The sequence below is a fragment of the Clarias gariepinus genome, chromosome 10, assembly GCF_024256425.1.
Source record: "Clarias gariepinus isolate MV-2021 ecotype Netherlands chromosome 10, CGAR_prim_01v2, whole genome shotgun sequence".
NCBI lineage: Eukaryota > Metazoa > Chordata > Actinopteri > Siluriformes > Clariidae > Clarias > Clarias gariepinus.
Window position 1 is genome coordinate 32,609,304 of NC_071109.1, and position 16,354 is coordinate 32,625,657.

The following is a 16,354-nucleotide window of genomic DNA, read 5'->3' on the forward strand; positions in this document are numbered from 1 at the left end:
TGCTTTAAGAGAGCATCTGGACTTCTGATAAAAGCTGATTCTTTTGAATAAAGCTGCAGCGTCTTTATTCTGCTCGTTTAAAGCGACCATGGAGTCGTCTGTGTTGTCTGTACAGACCGCCACATTTTTCCTCACCCTTTTTTCTCAGGTAGGAGAATTATGTACTATAAATTTCATGCTTTATAAACATGCTTTACATGTTTTATATATTGGGTTAACATCTAAATTAAACTATGCAAAAAAAATACATAAGTATAAAACATACTTCATTCATTATAGTCACATTCAAAGAAAATGTGTGACATGTTCTGTGTGTATTTTGAATTTGTAATGTTTTTACTGCACTGTAAGTGTGTGAGCGGGAAGGACTGCGTGTGTGAGCTGAACATTTTGCAGGAACCTTTCCCAATGGAGAACCTCGACTCCATCCTCACTGAGGCTTCGCTGTGTAACAGGAGCATCACATTAACACAGGTTTGAGGTTTTTGAGACCATTTTAAAAACTATGCATGTTATAAAATTTGGTAAGATGACAGCTAAGGAATAAAACTCTCATTATGTATGTAAGTTGCTGTTCAACAGAAAATAACAAACAACTGGAGGCCATAAGTTACATTCTCTCTCTGTGATGTTTTTCTCTAAAACTTCCTCTATGTCTGATTTCAAACAGCATCTACCTAAATGAGTATTTCATTAATGAAAGACAAATTACGCAACCATGCATAATAGTCAGTGTGTGGTGATGATATCGCTTCAGATATTACACACCACTGTGCCTATATAATATAACACCATGCACAAATGTAGAAAAGTAAAACATACAGATGTTAGCTGTAGGATGTAGTGGAGTAAAATTAAAAGAATTAACTAATAAAACTGCTCAAGTAAATAAAATGGACATAAAAAAATTACTTAAGTTCAGTGATGATGTAAATGTACTTTGTTACCGTCCACCTCTGGAATCAGTCCTATGATGGTAGAAACATTCTGTTCGTCATACTACTGAGAAGTGTCCTGAAGTGTCCTGAAGTCTTTCCAGAGATGCAAAGCTTAAAAAAAGTCTCTCTCTCAATCTCTAAGCTAATGGAGGTGGATATACTGATGCTGGGTGTGCAGCGGCGGCTGGACCAGCTGGAGAAGAGCGTGTCTGTGTTGGAGAATGAGGATGACGGTGATCTGTATGGTGCTGTGACACTGCGAATCATCGAGCTGGAGCTTGCTGAGATCCTGGAGCTCGCGGCTAAACTCAAGAAAACCTTCAGCTTACACAAGAATCTCAGTGAGAGCATGGCCACCAAGGTTTCTTACTGCATTACATCATACCACACCAAAGTACATTCCGTCATAATACACCTTTACAAAGTAAACAGTTAGCATGGTCAAATAAAGGGAGTTTTTACTTCCCTCGCTCAAATAAATGTCATGGTTTGACTTGAACACCCCTTGTACATTTAAAATGAATCATTTTGACCTAAATGGTGTATTAGGTTTAAGGTAATTGGTTAAGGGCATTATTAAATGGATAAAAGCACCTGTTGAATGAATAATTAAGTAAATCGTGGTTCTTATTCTTCCTGTTTGTCCCGAAGCTACAAAACATGACCGACTGCATGCAGGAGCTTGAGGCTTTTGATCTTTTACATGAAGTGAACAAACAGAGAGAGAATCAGCGCATCAAGAGAGAGTTGTCTGAGTGTCAGCATGAGCTTCAAGCAACGTCTCTTCCTCCCACTCCTCGTCCACGTACGTACAGTAGAGCGTTTTACCTTATGGTTAATTTAAAGAAACGATAGCAAAAACGTAACCTGTCATATCTATCATAGCACTGTATTGTTCCCTCTGGAAATAGGTACCTTTAACATTCTAGAAACATGTCAGTAGGTGTCAATGCATGGACTGTCTTCCCTATGCAGGGTGTATTCACACTCTCTGGTCTCTAAATCTACTTTGTTTGTGTGTAGGACGCTGTCCACAAGGACAATTGGTCAATGTAACCAGTGCCAAAACTTATTCCCTTACCCAGTATGGAACTTCTTACGTTTACGGTGCCTGGGGAAAAGATCCAAAACCTGCTCCAGGAAAGGAGGACATGTACTGGCTGGTGGCTTTGACCAGCGCTAACGCTTATGCTAATTTTGTGCGGCATTACAGCAGTTTGAGCACTTTAACAGCAGGTATACGTCCTGTGGATGCCACCATTGCTTCCTCAAACCCCACCACAAACACCATCATCGGCCCTAACGTGGTGCAATACGGAGATGCACTATACTACGGCTGCTATAATACACCCTCTGTGTGTCGCTTTAACATCTCCACTCTCTCTGTCACCAATACACCACTTCCACAAAATTCTGGCTTCAATAACAAATTTCCATTCGGCCACTTGGAGGTCATATACAAGTACACAGACTTGGATTTTGCCACAGATGAGTCTGGTGTCTGGGTCGTCTACACAGCACCTGACAACTTTGGCAACGTGATCCTTAGTGAGATAATAGAAGGAAGTCCTCCATCTCTAGGCCGAACATGGCGAACATCACTGCACAAGCGCACCGCCACCAACACCTTCATGGTATGCGGAGTGCTTTACGCCACACGCTTCCTGGACAAACAGATGGAGGAAATTTTCTACTCATTCGATACAGAGACAAGCGAGGAGCGCTACGATCTGAGGATCCACATTAAGAAAATGCAAACCAATATCCAGTCTCTAAATTACAGCCCACGAGACAGGATGCTCTACGCCTACAGTGATGCATACATCATCTCGTATGATGCTGTCTTTCAGTAAAAGGTTATCTTAGCTCCTGTAAAGGTATTTTGTTAAACAGCTGTGTAATCATGTTGTGAAATCAATCAAAGAACACAAGAAAATCTGAATCTGTAAAATGTCATTATAATGGATTAATGTTTAATTTAATTTGCAGTTCAACATTTAGGTGTAAATTTGATAAATTTATCACAATTATAAACCATTATTTTTTGGGTGTTCTGTAAATGTCTCTTGATCAATAAAACATGACTTTATGTTGATAACAATTCTGTGTACAAGACCCCAAACCTCCAAAAGATCCAAAACTTCCAAAAAATATTTTTATTCAACTGTGTATTTTTTCTTCATTATTACTTGTGCATTGACACAGATACATATTGTACAAATATATGAAAGCATATCAATTAAAAATGTTAATACATTTGCCAGCTTTAGAATCAAACACTGTTTTTTTTTTATTTGAACACTGTCACGATCTGGGTGTATTGGCAGGTGTTGACGCCGTGGGCGGAAGGAGCAGGCATAGATGCAGAGGGGTGGTGTAACCAAAAAAAGAGTCTTTTTAATGATAGTTAAACAAAGTATAAATAAAGATACAAACAAAGAAACAAACAAACTTAAACGATCCTTAACTTTGTGCTAACAGGGGCTCTCTGGCAAGACACAGACAAGGGGGGACACACAACACGCCCTGCGGCGAGACACACAACACGCCCTGCGGCGAGACACACAACACGCCCTGCGGCGAGACACACAACACGCCCTGCGGCGAGACACATAACAGGGGGACAAACACAACAGGACAAACAAGGTGTGGAGCTGAAACGAGACACTAGAGACACTAGAGAGGACTGGAGACACGTAAAGACGAGACGAGAGACCAAGAGAGGGACAGGACAAGGGCTAAAGACATGACAATCAGCTAGGCATGGCTTCTAGCTAAACATGGTTAAGCATTGCTTAACCATGGCAGTTAGCTACACATACACCTAGCTAAGCATGTCTTCAGCCCCAACATGCACTAAGCTATACTTACCTACTAGCTTAAACACACTAGGGAATAGGGGCACAGAAACACAGACAAAGGATACCCAGTGGCTAGGCGAGGCGCCACTCAAAGGCCAGGCCTGGCGCCACTCAAAGGCCAGGCCTGGCGACACTCAAAGGCCAGGCCTGGCGCCACTCAAAGGCCAGGCCTGGCGCCACTCAAAGGCCAGGCCTGGCGACACTCAAAGGCCAGGCCTGGCGACACTCAAAGGCCAGGCCTGGCGACACTCAAAGGCCAGGCCTGGCGACACTCAAAGGCCAGGCCTGGCGACACTCAAAGGCCAGGCCTGGCGACACTCAAAGGCCAGGCCTGGCGACACTCAAAGGCCAGGCCTGGCGACACTCAAAGGCCAGGCCTGGCGACACTCAAAGGCCAGGCCTGGCGACACTCAAAGGCCAGGCCTGGCGACACTCAAAGGCCAGGCCTGGCGACACTCAAAGGCCAGGCCTGGCGACACTCAAAGGCCAGGCCTGGCGACACTCAAAGGCCAGGCCTGGCGACACTCAAAGGCCAGGCCTGGCGACACTCAAAGGCCAGGCCTGGCGACACTCAAAGGCCAGGCCTGGCGACACTCAAAGGCCAGGCCTGGCGACACTCAAAGGCCAGGCCTGGCGACACTCAAAGGCCAGGCCTGGCGACACTCAAAGGCCAGGCCTGGCGACACTCAAAGGCCAGGCCTGGCGACACTCAAAGGCCAGGCCTGGCGACACTCAAAGGCCAGGCCTGGCGACACTCAAAGGCCAGGCCTGGCGACACTCAAAGGCCAGGCCTGGCGACACTCAAAGGCCAGGCCTGGCGACACTCAAAGGCCAGGCCTGGCGACACTCAAAGGCCAGGCCTGGCGACACTCAAAGGCTAGGCTCACTGGGCAACTAGGGAGGTGGGAAACACAGGACAGCTAGAGACACAGAGGGGCTATGGCTAGAAGCATGCTAGTACTGTAACTGTACTATAACTCAACATAAACTTTAGCTAATCATGCTCCTAGCCACACACACACCTAACTGCTTACCTGCTCTAGCTAACCACACGAACACAGGAGGACAGGACTGAATCAGCTCCACAAACACAGACACACAAAACATACACAGAGACATTGCCAATAAGAGAGCCCAAGTCAACACAACTAAAATCAAAGTATAAATTAAACAGATAACAAAACAAACCAAAATGCCCACATAACTGACAGTGGTATTACCAAAAATGCTCGACCCAGTTTCCCAGTCTAAACAGCTACTTATAGATTAATTGATGGCTACCTCGGTTCAGGTGTGCACTGCATCACCTGACCGAGGTGCCTGCTGGGAAACTGAGTCGGCCAACAAAAACTACAAAATAAAAACAGTGACCTCTAGTGGAGGACCCTTACAAACACAAGCCATGTGCACACACAGCGCATTCATAATTAATTAAACCCATGATGTTAACTATCACATAACATGCCTTTTCATCTAAAACAAATAAACAAACCAACAAACAAATGAAAAAATTAAGATTTGATGTTCTGCTGATCTATAGTAATTTATCAGCCATATATAAATGGGAATGGCTAAGAGGGAGGTCTGAAATGTACAAAGGATGTGGCAAGTCCCAGCGAGTTCCTGTATGTATGTACAGATGCATCTCTTTAACAAGATTGTGACAAGTTATTAATCAATTTTCTAGGGATTGACTTTTGTACATGGTTGTTTTTACTGTGTACATGGTTGTTATTACTGTGTACATACTGTAGTCCTGCTGTCCTGTAGTGTTCTTATAGTGTGTTTAAAGTAGGGCTAAAGCAATTTGTTCTCTTAGGTAATTAATCAAGAAAGGTTTCGGGCTTCCTTAAGGTATAAATTGTGGGCAGGGCATAACTACCTACAGTATATTAAAGGTGTATAGTAAAAAAAAAGTAAAAAGCATATCCTGCAATAGTCCTCATAAAAAAAAAGCATATCCTGCAAATCCTCTCCATGATGGCGCCGCTGCTCCGACCTCTTTTTCTTTGTTTTTGATTTTTAAACTAATATTCAGTTATTTTAAACTGGCAGGTTCTTCACAGTTAAGTATGTTAGGTACGATTGAGATACCTATTCTATTGTATACCTATTTCTATTGGTATACAATGGACTCACAATTTTAATCCTGGATCCTAACTGGCCGAGTGAGAATCTGAGGGAGAACAAAGGATGCAACCCAAAGCGGTGGAACAGGCTGAACAGGCTGAGAGCTCGTGCACACATCACGGCTCTATCCAGCATCCTGCTTTCCAACGTCCAATTACTGGAAAACAAACTCAATGACCTGAGCTTGTCATTAAGGGCCATGGTAAAGTTTCAGAGAGACATCCGGGACTGCAATCTCCTCTGCTTCACCGAGATAGGCCGAACCCAGCAGTACCGGATCACACCATCCTGCTGGCTTAGTTCTAAGCCAGTGGTGGCTCAGAGGGCTAAGGCACCGAGTTACTGATCAGACGATTGGCGGTTCGATCCCCAGCTCCACCAGGTTGCCACTGTTGGGCCCTTGAGCAAGGCCCTTAACCCTAACTGCTCCAGGGGTGCTGTATCATGGCTGACCCTGCGCTCTGACCCCAGTTATGTTGGTATATGCAAAGAAGGAATTTCACTGTGCTGTAATGTATATGTGTTCAACACATGGACTGAACACTGGACTTGGGGAAGTCAAGGAAAGGTGGAGTGTATTTAATGGTGAACAACAGCTGGCGGAACAGTGCAAGCATTGTTCCTCTCACACGCTCCTGCACACCCAACCTGGAACTATTGACCATCAAATGTCATCCTTTTAACCTTCTTTAAGAGTTACATTGGTCATAATCAGCGCAGTTTATATTCCACCACAAGTGGACACAGACACTGCCTTAGGCAAGCTGGATGAAGCACTCACAAAGCACCAGACACAACACAGCGATGCTGCGCCAAACTTTTATCAGCACATCACCTGCCCCACCAGGGGTGAAAGGACACTGGACCACTGCTACACAACAAAGACAGCCAAACACCACAATCTTGTCCCAATTTGAGAAATTCAACCACACCACCATTTTCCTCATACCAAAATATAAGCAACTCAGAGCGTGGTTGTGTGCTAAACATCCAATTGGTGGCCACTCTACCAAACACTCTACAGCAGTGGTTCTCAAACATTTTCTGTCATTCCCCACTTAAGGGGGTGGGCGAATTTTCAAGCCCCACTTGTCTACAAAATAATAACGAAAACGGCCAAGTTTACTGTTTATTGAAATATCAATTTCTAACCAATAAGATCAAATAACACCAAGTTCAAAACAGATAAAATACATGTGCAGATGTTATAACAGGCTTACTTCGTCACTCTGAAAATCTAGAGCTTTCTTTCAAAGAAGTTGAGTGGCTTATTAACGTGACTGGGGTGTGTTGTCTCTAAGTGTCTTCCTACTTTGTTGGGTCTCATGCTGTTTGCTGCCAGCGGTTTAAGACACAAAACACACACGGGTCTCTCCTCTGTCCCCACCATCACCACCATGAATCCAAGTGCAACATAGGCCTCATCATGTTTTTCTTTCGGCTAAATTACCTGCTTTTTTGAGGTCCATGTAACAAATGTATCCATTGACGTTATTATCCTCACTAGTACGCTACTGACCTGGTGTTATGCTCTAAAATGCCCCCCCCCCCCCCATAAACTTTTTCAAATAATATATTAGAACATTAATTCATAGGTTTATGGTTTACAAATTACAAATTATAACGAATTTAATTATAAAGTAAGCAATATAAAAAAAATTTGTATAGGGGGAAAAATATATAAATTATATATTTTTTTCATATACAACATGTATATTTTTATATTGCTTATTTTATAATAAAAATCGTTTCCTGTAATTTTTCACCCACAAACAATATTTATTTAGTGTATTTGTGATAAACAATTTGTTATTTGTACACTGATAAACCCCTGCAAAATAAATGTGCCATAAAATAATCATTTTTGGGGATTTGTATTAATCGTCTCGACGGCTGTCACGTGCCTAGGGTTAATAATATATTTGATAATAATAAACCTTTGAATGCATGTCCTAATATAATATTTGATAGAGATTACGTGTGTGATGGGGGGGGGGGCATTTTAGCGCATAACACCTGTTTGTGTCCGCGGTAAAGTTATTTTGATATTCGCATCTCCGAATTCAATAGCTGCGTAAATAAACCCGCGAATAAGATACACAGATATATTTCCTCTCTACATTGTCTTTAAGCTCCATCCGCCTTAAATTATACATGTTTAAAAAAATAAACACCATTATTCTCATTATCTTCCCTTCTGTTCAGCGCCTGAAGGATCAAAAAGCAACTTTTTTGCCACACTGGAATCTAGAAATGATTCCTAATAAAATATTAATGTTTAACAAAAATACAGAAACATCAGCATACACATTGAAATAAACATATGAAATTACATATATAATACCGAATGTTTCCTTATATTTTGTTCCTCTGGAATTACCGTGCCACTAATTCCCTCCCGTTCACTGCGCCCCACCTGTCATGTCTGTATTCCCCACTAGTGGGGCGCGCCCCACACTTTGAGAACCACTGCTCTACAGGATGCACTAATGCAGACTGGGACATGTTTTGGTGCAGCTCTGATGACATCATGTTTATGGAGGTAGTTGTGGGATTCGTCGGGAAAATAGTGGATGATACCATGCGAAAAACAACAATAAATACATTTTCCAATCAGAAGCCGTGGGTGGATAAAACCATTCATGATGCACCAAGATCTTGCACTGCCGGCTATACCACACAACTATGCTAAAGCTAATGCTAATGACTGCAGACAGAAAAAGAATGACAACATCAGAAACGCAGTCATCATCTCTGAGGAGGACGTGAGAAGAGCCTTTAGGAGAGTGAACACCAGAAAAGCAGTAGGATTTATCCCACATAACTCATAACATTTACATTTAGGCATTTGGCAGATGAGAGATAAGAGGGACTTACAAAAAGTGCTTTAAAGTTTACATCATTGGATACATACTTACACTGGGTTAACTAGATTAATAACTAAGTGCCATTAGTCCAACACAACTGGGAAGATTTATTTTTTATTTTTTATTTTTTTGGGTTAGTCCAAGTACTGGAGAAACAGATGCGTCTTGAGTCGTCGTTTAAAGATAGTCAAAGTCTCTGCTGTACGGACATCTAGAGGAAGTTTGTTCCACCACCTAGGTGCCAGAACAGAAAAGAGCCTGGATGAATGCCGCCCTCGATCCCTGAGAGAGGATGGGATGAGACGAGCAGTGCTGGAGGATCAGAGGGAACGTGGTGCAGTGCGTGGTGTGATTAGAGCAGCAAGGTAAGTAGGTGCTGGGCCATTTTTAGCTTTGTAGGCAAGCATCAGCGTTTTGAATTTGATGCGGGCAGCTACAGGAAGCCAGTGCAGGGAGCGGAGGAGTGGTGTGGTGTGGGAGAACTTGGGAAGGTTAAAAACGAGACATGCTGCTGCATTCTGGATCAGTTGCAGAGGATGAATCGTGGATAGAGACAGGCCTGCCAGGAGTAAGTTGCAGTAGTCCAGTCTTGAAATAACAAGGGACTGAACAAGCACCTGAGTAGCCTGTGAAGAAAGAAATGGGCGAATTCTTCTGATATTGTAAAGAAGAAATCTACAAGAGCGAGTAAGGTTAGCGATGTGTGGGGAAAATGACAGATGATTGTCCATGGTTACCCCAAGATTGTGGGCGGTGGCTGAAGGAGTGATTTGGTTGTTGTCCAGGGATATCACAAGGTCTTGACATGGGGATGAGTCACATGGGATAAACAACAGTTTGGTTTTACTGAGATTGAGCTTCAGCTGATGAGCAGCCATCCAGGATGAGATGTCTGCCAGACATGCTGAGAAACCTGAGTGTCAGAGGGAGGAAAGGAGAAAGTAAGTTGGGTGTCATCTGCATAAAAATGGTATGAAAATCCATGCGATGATATAACCTTACCAAGAGACCGGGTATAGAGGGAGAACAGAAGAGGACCAAGTACTGAGCTCTGCGGGACACCAGTAGAGTGTCTACGTGGGGCAGATTTAGATCCCCTCCATGTTACCTCATATGACCTATCTTTTAGGTAAGAAGCAAACCATTGACACACTGTTCCACAAATCCCAAGGCTTGTAAGAATAGATAATAGAAACTTGTGGTTCACTGTGTCAAATGCAGCTGACAGGTCCAGGAGGATGAGGAGAGATGACAGTTTAGCAGATCTAGCAGCATGGAGCTTCTCAGTGACTGACAGAAGCGCAGTCTCTGTAGAATGTGCCACTTTGAATCCTGATTGGTTGGGATTATTAAGGTTGTTCTGTGAGAGATAAAGAGACGTTTGGTTATAAACAGTTCTTTCAAGAATTTTGGAAATAAAAGAGAGAAGTGATACCGGCGATAGTTGAACACTCACCTGAACGCTATGTTGTAAACATAAGAAATGATGTTAAAATGCTCTTTGTCGACTTCAGTTCAGCATTAAACACTATAATTCCCTCCACACTTACCAACCTCACCAACAAGCTGAGGCACCTGGGACTCCATCTCTAAGTCAGTGGATCTCCAATTTCTTAACTGGCAGACGACAGGCAGTAAGGATGGGCAGACATGTTTCAGCCCCGCTCAAACACTGGAGCCCCCCAGGGCTGTGTTTTGAGCACCCTGTTGTACTCACTATACACCTATGACTGTATGGCCACTAACAACTACACCACCATCCATGAGTTTGCTGATGACACCGTCGTGAAGGACTTGATCTCTGACAACGACAAGATGGTCTACCTGAAAGAGATTAAAACTCCTGGACAACCTTCTCCTGAACGTCAGCAAGACAAAGAAGGGTGATAGTGAACTTTAGTACAAAGCAGGAGATGAACCACCAGACCCCCATGATCAACAAAATCCCAGTGCAAAAAGTGGACAACTCCAGAGACCTACGTGCTCACATCATGCAGGACCTGTCATGGTCCTGTCACATCAACACCATGGTGAAAAAGGCCCAGCAGTGTCTCTACCACCTCATGCGCTTGAGAGACTTGCATCATCCACTCCAAGCTCCCTGGTTTGCACTCAATCTACAACAAGCAGTGCTGGACCAAGGCCAGGAAGATTGTGAAGGACCTCAACCACCCCAACAGGTGACTGTTCTCTCTGTTGCAGTGAGGAAAGCACTCCCTAAAGGCCAACACAGAGAGACTAAGTAGGAGCTTCTTTGTGTAGGCTATACAGAGCTGTAGGACTCTCAATCACAACATCCTACAGGACTAAACACTCTACTTCTACTCATATACCACTCGGCACATCGCATATTGCACATCAATGTTCATTTGCACATTTAACTTATTTGCACATACTTTACTCACTGCTATCCTCGTTACTGGACATTTCCATTAATTTAATCTCAATTTTATTTTTATTGTTATTACTTATACATAATGTAAATTTTACAGTCAAAGGTTTTCTATATTTTTTATACTGTACATTTTTTTTTTATATTTTTATTTCATATTGTATATACCTTATTTGAAAATTTTCTTCTCATACTCTTCCTTTTTTTTATATATATTTAGAATACTCTTATTTCTCTTTTACTTTTTAGGTCATAGAGAGTGTAAGGGTCCTCCACTAGAGGTCACTGTTTTTATTTTGTAGTTTTTGTTGGCCGACTCAGTTTCCCAGCAGGCACCTCGGTCAGGTGATGCAGTGCACACCTGAACCGAGGTAGCCATCAATCAATCTATAAATAGCTGTTTAGACTGGGAAACTGGGTCGAGCATTTTTGGTAATACCACTGTCAGTTATGTGGGCATTTTGGTTTGTTTTGTTATCTGTTTAATTTGTACTTTGATTTTAGTTGTGTTGACTTGGGCTCTTTTATTGGCAATGTCTCTGTGTATGTTTTGTGTGTCTGTGTTAGTGGAGCTGATTCAGTCCTGTCCTCCTGTGTTCTTGTGGTTAGCTAGAGCAGGTAAGCAGTTAGGTGTGTGTGTGGCTAGGAGCATGATTAGCTAAAGGCTATGTTGAGTTTATAGTACAGTTACAGTACTAGCATGCTTCTAGCCATAGCCCCTCTGTGTCTCTAGCTGTCCTGTGTTTCCACCCCCTCCTAGTTGCCCAGTGTGCCTAGCCTTTGATGTGTCCTTAGCCTAGCCTTTGATGTGTCCTTAGCCTAGCCTTTGATGTGTCCTTAGCCTAGCCTTTGATGTGTCCTCAGCCTAGCCTTTGATGTGTCCTCAGCCTAGCCTTTGATGTGTCCTCAGCCTAGCCTTTGATGTGTCCTCAGCCTAGCCTTTGATGTGTCCTCAGCCTAGCCTTTGATGTGTCCTCAGCCTAGCCTTTGATGTGTCCTCAGCCTAGCCTTTGATGTGTCCTCAGCCTAGCCTTTGATGTGTCCTCAGCCTAGCCTTTGATGTGTCCTCAGCCTAGCCTTTGATGTGTCCTCAGCCTAGCCTTTGATGTGTCCTCAGCCTAGCCTTTGATGTGTCCTCAGCCTAGCCTTTGATGTGTCCTCAGCCTAGCCTTTGATGTGTCCTCAGCCTAGCCTTTGATGTGTCCCCAGCCTAGCCACTGGGTATCCCTTGTCCTGTGTTTCCTCTCCCCCTATTGTCCCAGTGCGCCTAGGTTTAGAGTGCTGTCCCTCCTGACTGGAGGTCCCAGCTGGGGAGTAACGACTAGCTTGTGAGTGCCGCCTCGCTTAGTCTTGGAGGGCTGCCTCGCCTAGCCACTGGGTATCCTTTGTTTGTGTTTCTGTGCCCCTATTCCCTAGTGTGTTTAAGCTATTAGGTAAGTATAGCTTAGTGCATGTTGGGGCTAAAGAAATGCTTAGCTAGGTGTATGTGTAGCTAACTGCCATGGTTAAGCAATGCTTAACCATGTTTAGCTAGAAGCCATGCCTAGCTGATTGCCATGTCTTTAGCCCTTGTCCTGTCCTCTCTAGTGTCTCCTGTGTCTCTAGTGTCTCCTGTCCTCTCTAGTGTCTCCTGTCCTCTCTAGTGTCTCCCGTCCTCTCTAGTGTCTCCCGTCCTCTCTAGTGTCTCCCGTCCTCTCTAGTGTCTCCCGTCCTCTCTAGTGTCTCCCGTCCTCTCTAGTGTCTCCCGTCCTCTCTAGTGTCTCCCGTCCTCTCTAGTGTCTCCTGTCCTCTCTAGTGTCTCCTGTCCTCTCTAATGTTCAGTTTCAGCTCCACGCCTCGTTTGTGTCTTGTTACGTTTGTCCCCCTGCCTGTGTCTCGCCACAGGACGTGTTTTGTGTCTCCTCCTGCCTGTGTCTCGCCACAGGACGTGTTTCGTGTAACCCCCTGCCTGTGTCTCGTCACAGGACGTGTGTTTGTTCCCCTGTCTGTGTCTTGCCAGAGAGCCCCTGTTAGCACAAAGTTAAGTATGGTTTAAGTTTGTTTGTTCCTTTGTTTGTATCTTTATTTATACTTTGTGCTTACTTGTTATTAAAAGACTCTTTTTTTTTGGTTACACCACCCCTCTGCCTCTATGCCTGTTCCTTCCGCCCACGGCGTTCAACACCTGCCACAACACCCCATTCATGACAGAATGCTCGACCAACCAAGGCATAGCAGAGGGGGCTGGGACTTTAAAGCGGCAGCCTCGCGTGGAGGCCGCAGCTGCAGCACCCTTCGCGCCTCACGGGGAGGCCGCAGCTGCAGCACCCTTCGCGCCTCACGGGGAGGCCACCGCTGCAGCACCCTTCGCGCCTCACGGGGAGGCCACCGCTGCAGCACCCTTCGCGCCTCACGGGGAGGTCCCAGCTGCAGCACCCTTCGCGCCTCACGGGGAGGCCACAGCTGCAGCACCCTTCGCGCCTCACGGGGAGGCCACAGCTGCAGCACCCTTCGCGCCTCACGAGGAGGCCACAGCTGCAGCACCCTTCGCGCCTCACGAGGAGGCCACAGCTGCAGCACCCTTCGCGCCTCACGAGGAGGCCACAGCTGCAGCACCCTTCGCGCCTCACGAGGAGGCCACAGCTGCAGCACCCTTCGCGCCTCACGAGGAGGCCACAGCTGCAGCACCCTTCGCGCCTCACGAGGAGGCCACAGCTGCAGCACCCTTCGCGCCTCACGGGGAGGCCACCGCTGCAGCACCCTTCGCGCGCCTCACGAGGAGGTCCCCGCTGCAGCACCCTTCGCGCGCCTCACGAGGAGGTCCCCGCTGCAGCACCCTTCGCGCGCCTCACGAGGAGGTCCCAGCAGCAGCACCCGTCGCGCGCCTCACGAGGAGGTCCCAGCAGCAGCAGCCGCCGAGCGCCTCGAGGAGGTCCCAGCAGCAGCAGCCGCCGAGCGCCTCGAGGAGGTCCCAGCAGCAGCAGCCGCCGAGCGCCTCGAGGAGGTCCCAGCAGCAGCAGCCGCCGAGCGCCTCGAGGAGGTCCCAGCAGCAGCAGCCGCCGAGCGCCTCGAGGAGGTCCCAGCAGCAGCAGCCGCCGAGCGCCTCGAGGAGGTCCCAGCAACACCAGCAGGCCTCATGTGGAGGCCCCCACCTTCGTCCAGTAGCCCTTATTCAAGGCTCACCGCCTTCGGAGCGACACCCCAGCACAGCGTCCAGCACCCGGCTTCGATGTCGGGCACCCACCGCTGCACGGCGGAGAAAAAGCCAGTACCGCATCGGCCGCCCGGATTGGGGGACAACACAGCGCTGTCTTCAGGGGCTCTACTTCTTAGAGCAATACAGTGCTGCCCCCTCCGCCCGGCCTACAACAGCGATCCGGTGCTGCCTCCGCCACACAGTTGGCTACGGGAGTTAGCCCGTCGGGGTCGGGTGAAGGGACACCAGGGAAGTGCCTTGGGACCACCAATAGCGCTCCGGAGGAGCGGTTTAAGGGGGGGGGTACTGTAAGGGTCCTCCACTAGAGGTCACTGTTTTTATTTTGTAGTTTTTGTTGGCCGACTCAGTTTCCCAGCAGGCACCTCGGTCAGGTGATGCAGTGCACACCTGAACCGAGGTAGCCATCAATCAATCTATAAATAGCTGTTTAGACTGGGAAACTGGGTCGAGCATTTTTGGTAATACCACTGTCAGTTATGTGGGCATTTTGGTTTGTTTTGTTATCTGTTTAATTTGTACTTTGATTTTAGTTGTGTTGACTTGGGCTCTCTTATTGGCAATGTCTCTGTGTATGTTTTGTGTGTCTGTGTTAGTGGAGCTGATTCAGTCCTGTCCTCCTGTGTTCTTGTGGTTAGCTAGAGCAGGTAAGCAGTTAGGTGTGTGTGTGGCTAGGAGCATGATTAGCTAAAGGCTATGTTGAGTTTATAGTACAGTTACAGTACTAGCATGCTTCTAGCCATAGCCCCTCTGTGTCTCTAGCTGTCCTGTGTTTCCACCCCCTCCTAGTTGCCCAGTGTGCCTAGCCTTTGATGTGTCCTCAGCCTAGCCTTTGATGTGTCCTCAGCCTGGCCTTTGATGTGTCCTCAGCCTGGCCTTTGATGTGTCCTCAGCCTGGCCTTTGATGTGTCCTCAGCCTGGCCTTTGATGTGTCCTCAGCCTGGCCTTTGATGTGTCCTCAGCCTGGCCTTTGATGTGTCCTCAGCCTGGCCTTTGATGGTCCCCTAGCCTAGCCACTGGGTATCCCTTGTCCTGTGTTTCCTCTCCCCCTATTGTCCCAGTGCGCCTAGTTTTAGAGTGCTGTCCCTCCTGACTGGGGAGTAACGACTAGCTTGTGAGTGCCGCCTCGCTTAGTCTTGGAGGGCTGCCTCGCCTAGCCACTGGGTATCCTTTGTTTGTGTTTCTGTGCCCCTATTCCCTAGTGTGTTTAAGCTATTAGGTAAGTATAGCTTAGTGCATGTTGGGGCTAAAGACATGCTTAGCTAGGTGTATGTGTAGCTAACTGCCATGGTTAAGCAATGCTTAACCATGTTTAGCTAAAAGCCATGCCTAGCTGATTGCCATGTCTTTAGCCCTTGTCCTGTCCCTCTCTTGGTCTCTCGTCTCGTCTTTACGTGTCTCCCGTCCTCTCTAGTGTCTCCCGTCCTCTCTAGTGTCTCCCGTCCTCTCTAATGTCCAGTTTCAGCTCCACGCCTCGTTTGTGTCTTGTTACGTTTGTCCCCCTGCCTGTGTCTCGCCACAGGACGTGTTTTGTGTCTCCTCCTGCCTGTGTCTCGCCACAGGACGTGTTTCGTGTAACCCCCTGCCTGTGTCTCGCCACAGGACGTGTTTTGTGTCTCCTCCTGCCTGTGTCTCGCCACAGGACGTGTTTCGTGTAACCCCCTGCCTGTGTCTCGCCACAGGACGTGTGTTTGTTCCCCTGTCTGTGTCTTGCCAGAGAGCCCCTGTTAGCACAAAGTTAAGTATGGTTTAAGTTTGTTTGTTCCTTTGTTTGTATCTTTATTTATACTTTGTGCTTACTTGTTATTAAAAGACTCTTTTTTTTTTTTTTGGTTACACCACCCCTCTGCCTCTATGCCTGCTCCTTCTGCCCACGGCGTTCAACATCTGCCACAACACCCCATTCATGACAGAGAGTTATTAACATTTCACTGCATATCGTGTATGACACATATGTTTATGTGACATATGTT

The 16,354-nt window shown here is 46.3% G+C and overlaps 1 protein-coding gene across 1 annotated transcript; it reads left to right on the forward strand.

Annotated features, from left to right (window-relative positions):
- Positions 1 to 3,134, forward strand: LOC128532093 (olfactomedin-4-like). Its single transcript, XM_053506318.1, has 5 exons — positions 1 to 148; positions 352 to 474; positions 1,081 to 1,299; positions 1,590 to 1,743; positions 1,962 to 3,134. Exons 1-5 carry the CDS (start codon positions 89 to 91, stop codon positions 2,789 to 2,791), a joined length of 1,386 nt encoding a protein of 461 aa, XP_053362293.1. The 5' UTR covers positions 1 to 88; the 3' UTR covers positions 2,792 to 3,134.
- The last annotated feature ends 13,220 nt before the right edge of the window (positions 3,135 to 16,354 follow it).

Bases quoted from the DNA above. Each gene is read 5' to 3' on its own strand.
- LOC128532093 (XM_053506318.1), top strand. From the start codon at position 89: ATGGAGTCGTCTGTGTTGTCTGTACAGACCGCCACATTTTTCCTCACC. The intron at 475-1,080 runs GTTTGAGGTTTT...TCAATCTCTAAG, and splicing joins GGAGCATCACATTAACACAG to CTAATGGAGGTGGATATACT. The intron at 1,744-1,961 runs GTACGTACAGTA...GTTTGTGTGTAG, and splicing joins TCCTCCCACTCCTCGTCCAC to GACGCTGTCCACAAGGACAA.